The following is a 9,988-nucleotide window of genomic DNA, read 5'->3' on the forward strand; positions in this document are numbered from 1 at the left end:
TTTAAATAGTATGTGAAAACTAATTAGAAGCACGGGGCTTTTTTAATACAATTTCTTCCAACTTTTTCCTTATAATTAAAAAAAGCATATGTTTTTTCCGTGTAGAGGACAAGTACATGTCATTTTTATAAACTAAATTGGAAAAAAACACGGTCCAAAAAAATATATATATATATATATCCTAATCTTTGTAATGTGGGTGTAGTGTTTCTTATGCACTTAATTTGGAGGAATACTAGGCTTACAAACAAATTTTACAGAAAAACTTTTACAAACTGATATAGCACAACATGATTGGATATAAGATAAGTTCAAATTTTGAAAAACCTAATCATGTTGTGCCACATTAATTTGTAAAAGTTTTTCTGTAAAATTTGTTTGTAAGCGTAGCACTCCTCCTTAATTTGTTTGGCAAAACTCCCTTAAATTTGTATGTGAATATCTAGTATATATGATACCACTCTTATGAGTTATGCAAATTGCTCTCTAACTTTTTGAATTTTGAATTTTAAATTTTGGCCCTTTGTCAAATTACTCCCTAAATACTTTCTATTTTTATCTTTTATTTTTTTTTTTTTTTTTTTCTATTCAATGTGGAAAAAGGGAAAAGGAAAATTACAAGAAACAAAAAACAATGAGCCTTCGAAGGAATAGGAACAGTCGGGAATGGGTCATCTGAAGACCCGGCCCATCAAGAGAACTTAAACGGTCAAAAGAGGTTGTAATAAATGGAAACATTCCGTAAACGGAACAAAACCTATCAGGGTTGCCATCACGACCATCGGTGGTCGGAAAAAGAAACCAAAACCAACCATCAGTAGTTGGCAAATAAAATAAAAATCCTGTCAAAAAACAAAAGAGCGGACATTTCAAGGAACTAACCAAAAAAGAGAAACACAAATAACAGAAAATAACAAGGAAAAATAAAAAGAAAAGCAACTAAAATCTCAGAACAGCAACATCAGCGGTGGAAAAGGCGGAGGAAAGCTGCTGGCCCCGATGGGTGGAAACCGTTGGGCCGGCAGAGGTTGTCGATGGATGGGGAAGAGACGCAGAAACCGCTGGCGGCACTGTTGAGGGTCGGAGGAAGGCAACACGCGTTGTGTGCAGCGTTCCATGCGTTGGCGCGTGTGAGTCACACGCCTGTGAGTAAGATCTACTCACAAGCCCGTGAGGGCCACGCGTCTGCTTGTGGTGGCCGAACAAACATGCTGCTGACGACGGCTCAAAGTGGAGGGGCGCATCTGTGGCTTAGGCTTCCTGAAAATGACAAATCAAATCCAAAATCTTCTGAAATGATAAGGATCCGTGGCCAAGGACGACGGAGGGAGGCTGAAGCCCGAGTTGATGGTACTGTTGAATGAAGAGAAGGCAAATAGGATCTCAAAAGAGGTAGATAAGACCTTCGAAAAGGCAAGAAAGACCTCCGTAGAGGTAATAAAGGTAACAGAAAAAAGGAAAGGAAACATTAATGAGAAGGGAGGAGAGGAGGGAGCCGTAACTCCGTCCTCCGTAGTTCATTGAGCTTGTACACGTTAATAAATCGATGCTTCAGTCCAATTCAAACAGATTCCATCTTTCTTTCTTTTTTTGTCATTTTGTGGAGCTTGTATGAAGTTATAATTTTATATTTTTCTATTATTTATACAAAAAACTATATATCCTTTTTTCCAAAATATAGAATAAAGTAAAAGAAACAACCAAATTTGGAGGCAGAAAACCAAATCAAGGTGTGAGTTGAGGTTGCCATGGTTTCGGTTTTCGCTCCCAATGGAAGACGATTATTGATATTATTTGGCCTTCTATATATGGTACAGATTACGCGGCGTGCTTTTCTCAACATGTTTTGGGTGATTTTCATGAAAATAAATGATATTTAGTAGACTTTCATACAATTATGATGATGTGATAGTAAATATCAGTCATTGATTTTTAATTTTACAATTTCTTATTCATCCAAAAGTTGATTTTCACTGTCAAATCATCATAATTGTATAATAATAGTATGAAAGTCTAATAAATAACAATACTCTTCAGAAAAAATAGAACTTCATTACAAAAATGAAATAGTATAATGGGATTTAGTTTATTGTAATTTTGTATATTAAAGCTTTAGATATTTAATGGAAGAGAAACTAAAAAAAAAAATAGAAATTGTAATTTTTTATCTCTTCTTCATTTTTGTGTATGCATTGGCCTTTAAAGACATTACATATAATCCAACTCAAAGCCTTTAGAAGATAATACAAAATACAAAGAGGATTCTTCTTCCTCTTGTTTGCAACAATTCAAAAGTCTTGACAATACCATTCTATTACATCTAAACCTTCACCTTTACGTTTGATATTCACTGCTGCTACAACATCATCTGCAGTCACAATAGCCCAACACATTTCTACAACAAAATAATATATAATCAATTTCCCAGCAATAATATAATTGAAATCTGAAATCATTTGACAAACTTTTATAATTGGTTTTATCCTTATTCTCATGGTAATTCTACTATAGCATAAAAAAAAAATCAAAAAAAAAAAAAAATGACTATTACGAAGTTTTGAAGTCATTATCAAACTGTTCAACTTTGTAGTGTGTTTTACGGTCTTTGTGTTTTTATCTTTTATGTTCGTGCTTTAGGTGATTTTCAGCCATATGACAATGGGTACAAGTCTTGGAAAAAAAAAACCATTTGCGACAAGTTCATTCTTTTAAATGAAGGTTGCTTTCTTATTACTTGATGTTTTTAAGATAAATAGTAACTTAATATATTATTATAGAATTTTTTGAACAAACTGTTTGCAATAAGGACAGATAATGTGAGTAATTGTCTATATGAAACTCACATGTCCAAATAAATTTTAAACGGTCCGGTCGCTTATTCGAGTAGGTGGGTCTCATATAGATTCCCGGAGCGGACCCACAGCTTGGGGGTGGCCTGGGGATGAATGCCCCCAAAATGTTTAAAAATTTACTTAAAGTATACCTATTTTATAAATTTCCACGGCTAGTTTTTTTTTTTTTTTTTTCTAAGCTATTTTGCTAGTTGTTTATACTATTGTGTGTTTGTGATGCTATGAGATTAAATGTAAGAATTCTATGCTTTTATTTTATATAAAGTGCACAAAAACACCTATAAAAAGATTATATATTCCATCTCCCAAACTAAAAAAATAAATAAATAAATTGAAAGATAGTAATAGCACTACATGATAGAGTGGCACTCTATCACTATATGAACCGCCCCAAAATCTACCATTCAAAAATTTACCTAGTGTGCTCAACCTCATTGCAGAAAAACCCGAGGAGGAATAGGTTGACCGGAATAGGTTGAGTACGAGACTTGTGTCTTTGTTGAAGTGTTCCAAGGAGAGCCTTTTGATTTGAGGAAATTGGTTTCCTCAAATATCTCACCATTTTTCTCCTTTTTGGTTTTGTAAAAATCATAATGTCACATATTGAAATATAGACATAAAGACGAGACTCCCATATAGTCCTTTTAATATAAATTGAGTCACACTATTACAATGAAATACCAAATGAGTATCTTAACATGCTTTCTGATCATATTTTGCGTGCCTCTCACATATTGAGTATGACCTAGTTTATGAAAGAAAAAAAACTTGCATTGTCTAAAAATAAACAAATTATCAGGGAATGTATCAAAGAAACAATAAAGATATTTGGTTTTATATATATATAAAAGAAACATAATTTTATTTTTGCTTTTAAAATCACAATTGGATTAAAATCCAAAAAAGATTCATTAATGGTGAGTGTGGGAAATTGAGTTTAGAGATGTAGAAATAAGTGTAATATTACTTTAAACTATATATATATATATATATATATATATATATATATATATATATATGCAGTACGTTCTTGATCTCAGATCTCAAGCTTAAGGTGACACACAAGAGACAATGAATTAAATAAAATTCCATAAGAAAAATCTATTAGTAGCTAATTACCAAAACCAAATACAAACCAAAATTTATGAAACTTAATTAATTTACAAACCCATAATAAGAAAATAGAGAAATTAAAGTACCAATTCTAATAAAGAAAAAAAAATCACTAAACTCTTAAACTATAGTAATCAACCTAATTGATAATGCTGAGAAATTATCCACGGATTAAAGCTTGAGCGACAAGTCAAGAACCTCAGAAGTTTCGCACTGCGAAGAAGACTACCCTGACAATAAATTCCACTAGAAATCACGTTAGGAAAATGTCCCATAATCAGAGACATGCCACCATTTGAAGTATTCACATCCAACGGTCGACGTTCACGACTATTTGCGGCCAAGCATTGTGCTTGATAAATATTAGCCTGCGTTTGCCAATACCCTTTGATACACATGCCCGAGTCCACCACGTGGCCAGCCGTTAAATGCAAGAATTCTATGCTTTTATTTTATATAAAGCGCACAAACACACATATAAAGAGATTATATATATTGTATCTATATGCTTTTGTACTTATATAAGTATGTCTGTCTCCCAAACTAAAAAAATAAATAAATAAATTGAAAGATAGTAATAGCGCCACATGGTAATTATAAAACAATATAATTATCCCAGAGTGTTAGAGTTGCATTCTATCGCTATGAAACGCTCCATAATCTATCATTCAAAATTCTACCTACTGTGAACTTGGTTTTCTCAAATATCTCACCATTTTTCTCCTTTCTGGTTTTGTAAGCATCATACTGTCACATATTGAAATATAGACATAAAGACGAGACTCCCTTATAGTCATTTTAATATAAATTGAGTTACACTATTGTAATGAAATACCAAATGAGTATGTTAACATGCTTTCTGATCATATTTTGTGTGCCTCTCACATATTGAGTATGACATAGTTTATGAAATGAAGAAACTATGAAGGAGAAATTAGGAAGGTAAGGAACCTTCCTTACCTTTATTGAAACATGGGGCTTTCAGAACAAACTCTTCGAACAAGAAAATGAGTAGACCATCTGAGAAGTAGAAATGACTGAAAAATGTATAAAAAACAACAGGCTATCCTCAGAGTTTGAATACGATAATCATAATAAATGGCAAAAACGCCTTAAATTTGTCTCTCTGTTTTTTGGATGAATAACAAAAGGTATTCATATTGTAACATCTTTCAGTCATCATGGAAGATACAAGAGGTTTTCCTTATTGTTCAAAGTAAGCCAAATAAGCATTTCTTCCTTCATATTATATGATAACAAAGGAAAACAAAGAAGAAAATTATTGCTTAGAGAGAATATTACATACTTTAATTAAGCATAGAGAAGAGCTCACATATTTAGCTGAACATTAGTTACCCAAACATCCATGACATAACAACACAACAAGTATTCCAACACAGCTTCAATAATTGACATAATCTTTTAAGACTTGGTTTTTCTGCTCTAGCTTTGCATTTCTTTGCCAATTCTCTACTGCTTTACAAACTGTAGCATTCGCCTCGTGTATCTCCTCAGCAGAGAACTTGTGCTCTGTGATTCCCAAAGGTCCAGGCTGCAGTACCTTTACCACAGTTTCCATCTCTTGCTCCAGCTGCCTGTGCAATATGAAAAACGGCTCGTAAAATGAGTCAAAACATGAGATCCCAATTAATATTTCAGTTTGAACAAATGCACAACAAGAAAAACATCTGCCGTTAAAATACTTGATAGCAATAGTTTCAAACAAGGGCATCCGGTAGAACCTCAAAACCGAACCCTAGCAAGTAAACCCGGGATATGACATCATATTTCTAATGGATCCCACAACAGATCATGGATCCAACACTTTCAAATGCCAGGGGAGAAACAATGGAGCCCTATAAATTCAACCAAACATTTACCCTCTTCAGTTTACAAATGAAGGTCATACTTTTTCTTCAAAGATAGTAAAGGGGAAAACATTTCTCTACTTCAAGCCAAAATGTCAAGTGGGCAGCATCATAATGATGAGAGCAGGCTAATCAATATTGCACTGTAAAGGGACGAAAAGGGAAGAAAATTTTCTGAATATTTTTCACCCACAGAAAGACAACTAACAATTACAGCAGTGTTCCTAACATGCACAACAGCACAAAGTTCCCATTCCACATTAGGAGACCAAAATTCAAATATTTATAGCAAGTTAAATAGTGCTCTACCTTTGAAATTTGAATGCACTTTTCACTCTTTATTAGCAGAAACATTGGGATTTTGATGAGGCTTAGAACTAAAAATCCCTGGCCTACCCATTAATGGCCATGGAAAAATCATTCATCTGCGTTCTGATTGTTTTCCCAATCATATACAGCATTCCCAATTTTATATATATATACCAGAAAAATAAAATAAAATAGTGAATGAAACAGCTTCAATTTCTCATAAACAAAGCAGCTTTTTCCCAATTCTCAACAGATTTGGCCAAATAGTTGTATTGGGCATAATGGGATTGGAGAGTTCTCCCTTATCGGGTACCAAACAATGACATGGAAATAGAATGAAAAAACAACCTAATACACTAGAAATTTATTATTTCCCACATTTTCTCGGCAACCAACCAGAGAGCGTCACAGTACCTGAAGAGCTTGGAAAAGGGCAAGGAGTTTCCGAGCCGAGCAAAAGACAGCGGCATGTCTACCACAAAACGCACCGCAACAAACACACTGCAGACGAAAGATCAGGATCGACTACCTTGTTTTACAGGCAATCGCTGTCTGATACGCCGGCGTTTCTTTGTTCGATCAAAACGCTCCGTTTTTCAGTTTTGGAGGCCAAAAAAATAAAATAAAATAAATTAAAAGCAAACTCGACTCCACTGGGGATCGAACCCAGAATCTCTGGTTTCGTAGACCAGCGCCTTATCCATTGGGCCATGGAGTCCACTTTTGGGATGGCAACTTGTAATTATAATTATTATTTTAACTAAAGATGGCTTTGTTTATTATTTCTCCACCATGAAGGATAATCTTATTGTGATGATGATTTGTTCATAGATGGTTATTATCACTTGTCTAATTAATCCTACTCAGAAGCCTTAAAAAAATTATTTTTGCCCCTTACTTAAAATTCTAATCCATCCTAATCACTAGTATTGGTTTTTAGGCTCTCCCATTCAAGCAAGGTTCAATACTAACCTTACAAAACCATCGAGCAGTCGAGACTTGTTTGGAAGTAAACTTCAATAAAAAATTTAAAAAAAATTTAAAAAATAAAATAAAAAATGGATACAAACTACAAAGCCCAAAAACATCTACAATTGTATGAATTTTTACAATTTAGAATTCAAATTTTATGGGAGTCCACTTAAAAAAAAATTGCATATATATATATATATATATATATATAAGATTTAGATGACATAAGTTAGTGGCCATGATTCTAAATCCCATGATGACAATCATGGTTTTGTCCACTAGTTGTATAAAGAATGTGTACCATGATCTATCACATGGCAAAGTTCATCTGTTCATGGTTAATTTGGTTTTCCCCCTACTTTTTCCCTTTTTTTGCTTCTTTTGTCTCATCTTGGGATCGTTCTGTAATTGACCATAATAATTACTTTTGGCAGTTTCCCCCATCTCACTACCTAGATGTTCTAAAAATGACAACAATTCGGTCTTTATCTGACCTGTCATATCCAAATTCTTATGGTCCACCGACACTCAAGGCTATTTAGGCGGGGATAAAGATTCAGATCAATTTTGCCGTCTAATTATTAACGGCAGATTTTAAACTGTCCCCGCTTATTATTTAGACAAATAAATTTTATAAAAATTATCTTATATTTATTGTTCCGATTATTAGTCATTCCAATAACAAAATTCAAATTCAAAAAGAGTGAGTTTTCTTGCAAAATTTAATTATATGAAAATATTCTTATGTATAGCAACATAAGTAAAAGATGTCTTCAAGAGCTAGTTCAATTGTGTAAGGACTATAGAAATCAATAATTCGAATTCTCATTTCCTTCGTGTCACCAAAAAAAAAAAAAAAAAAAAATTTATGAGTGAAAGATAATTATCAAGACAAGTTCTTTTACTTGTCACATCATTTGACATATATGTGGTATAATGGTTTTTTAAAGAAAATCTTTTCATTTTTAGTTCTTTTCTCTCATTTTTTTAATTTTTAAAATTATTACGGTTCTTCTTAGTATTCTTCTAATCATACATAAATATAATTTTTTTTCTTTTAAAAAAAGAACTTAGTTGTCCCTCTTTTTTTTTTTTTTTTTTTAAAGAAAAATAACATACAGATAGGATCAAAAAAGACCAAGAAAAACTATAGCATTTTTCTAATTTTAAAAAGTAAAAGAATTGAAGAAAAATCATAGGACCACATATAACACATCTCATTTTTTAATCATCATGCATGGTTTAGTAAGTTATTTAAAAAGATGGTGTATATACCTAATACCTTAAATTGCAAACGTAGAAGCATAAAGGATGACATAGCAACTGGTTTTTCTCCCTCACAAATGATATGATTAAATTGCACTTAATATGTGAAGTCCAAATTAAATTGGTCTTCATTTAAAGTGTGTATATATATATATATATATATATATATATATATATATATCAATTGATTTTTATTTTTAAAATTTTTTAGGGATAAATACAGAATCGGTCCTTGTGGTTAGCCTAAATTATAAATCACTCAATGTGGTATAAAATATAATTTATAGGTCTCTATAGTTGGCCTAAATTACAAATCACTCCATATGGTATAAAAAATAATTTATAGGTCCTCAAGATATAACAAAATGACAATTTACTTCCTAAAATCAATTTCCGTTAAGAAATTTAACAAAATCTATCACTTTGCCAACTAAGATGACACATCAGCCCTCACTCTACATCATACTACTACAGTAAATTAACCTAATATCTTATTTCCCTAAAATTTTACCACGTGCATAACCCTCCCTCATCTTCATCTTCCTCGGCCACTTCACAAATGCGACCGTCAAATTCTCGCGAAATGCTTCAAAATCGTGGCGAGGAATATAAAAATGAGGGAGGGTTGGATTAAAATTTTGGAGATATAAGATATTAGGTTAATTTACTGTAATAGTATGACGTGATAAAGTAACCGATTCTATTAAATTACCTATTGAAAATTGATTTTAGGGAGTAAACTATTATTTTGGCCTACCCTGAGGACCTATAAATTATTTTTTATGCTACATGGAGTTATTTGTAATTTCGGTCAACTACATGGACCTTTAAATTATTTGTTATACCACAGGGAGTGATTTGTAATTTAGATCCATCACACGGACCAATTATACCCTCGGGTCAGATTAGAGAATATTTTTTAAATCCAAATTTCATCGAGACGGAAATCAAAACTTATTATCGAACCTAAGCTCAGGCTTGTCGAGAGCTGACCAGGCAACTTGGGGCACAATATACAGTAGGTAATGCCTTTCCTTTATTAAATGGATTGCATTATAGGGATGGTTTCTTTGATCGGAGGTAACGTTTCATTGAAAAGTGAGGGAAAACTTTATTTACCATCCCTAATTTTTCATCACTTTTGCAATCATATTCTTAAACTTTAAAAAGTGTCAATTTAAGATTACCATACATCTTTCAAAAGTTTGAAATGCCAACAATTCCGTCCAAATTTAGTGTTAAATCTTATCAGAGACAGGGCAATCTCCAAAATATCTTAGTCCAAATTCAAGGTATTTTTGTAATTTTATAAATATTTTAAAAGTATTTAGGGGATTTTACTTATCAATTATTTAATTTAACGCTAAATTTTAACGAAAGGGTTGACATTGTAAACTTCTGAAAGATGGTAACTTTAAATTGATACTTTTTAAAGTTTAAGGGTACAATTGCAAAAGTGATAAAAGATTGTGGAAGGTAAGTAAAGTTTTCCTAAAAAGTTATTTTACAATTAGTCTCTATGTAAGAGTAACATATGTATTCTGCTTGAAAATTCCAATCTCTTCTTCATACATAAAGAAACCTCTTTTGTTTGTCATTGCAATAGAT

General features: G+C 32.3%; 1 protein-coding gene and 1 non-coding gene across 2 annotated transcripts; both read right to left on the reverse strand.

Moving 5' to 3' along the window:
* Positions 1–5,141: 5,141 nt before the first annotated feature.
* On the reverse strand, positions 5,142–6,716 carry LOC132172323 (zinc metalloproteinase aureolysin). Its single transcript, XM_059583801.2, has 2 exons — positions 6,557–6,716; positions 5,142–5,560 (listed from the first exon to the last, which is right to left on the reverse strand). The coding sequence occupies exons 1-2, from the start codon at positions 6,610–6,612 to the stop codon at positions 5,368–5,370; spliced, it is 249 nt and encodes an 82-aa protein (XP_059439784.2). The 5' UTR covers positions 6,613–6,716; the 3' UTR covers positions 5,142–5,367.
* Positions 6,717–6,787: 71 nt separating this feature from the next.
* TRNAR-ACG (transfer RNA arginine (anticodon ACG)) lies at positions 6,788–6,860 on the reverse strand. Its single transcript has one exon. It is a non-coding gene; the product is annotated as a tRNA-Arg (tRNA).
* Between the last annotated feature and the right edge of the window lie 3,128 nt (positions 6,861–9,988).

Source organism: Corylus avellana, chromosome 1 (genome assembly GCF_965113065.1).
Source record: "Corylus avellana chromosome 1, dhCorAvel1.hap1.2, whole genome shotgun sequence".
Classification (NCBI taxonomy): domain Eukaryota; kingdom Viridiplantae; phylum Streptophyta; class Magnoliopsida; order Fagales; family Betulaceae; genus Corylus; species Corylus avellana.

Bases quoted from the DNA above. Each gene is read 5' to 3' on its own strand.
- LOC132172323 (XM_059583801.2), bottom strand. From the start codon at position 6,612: ATGCCGCTGTCTTTTGCTCGGCTCGGAAACTCCTTGCCCTTTTCCAAG. The intron at 5,561-6,556 runs GTACTGTGACGC...CATATTGCACAG, and splicing joins CCCTTTTCCAAGCTCTTCAG to GCAGCTGGAGCAAGAGATGG.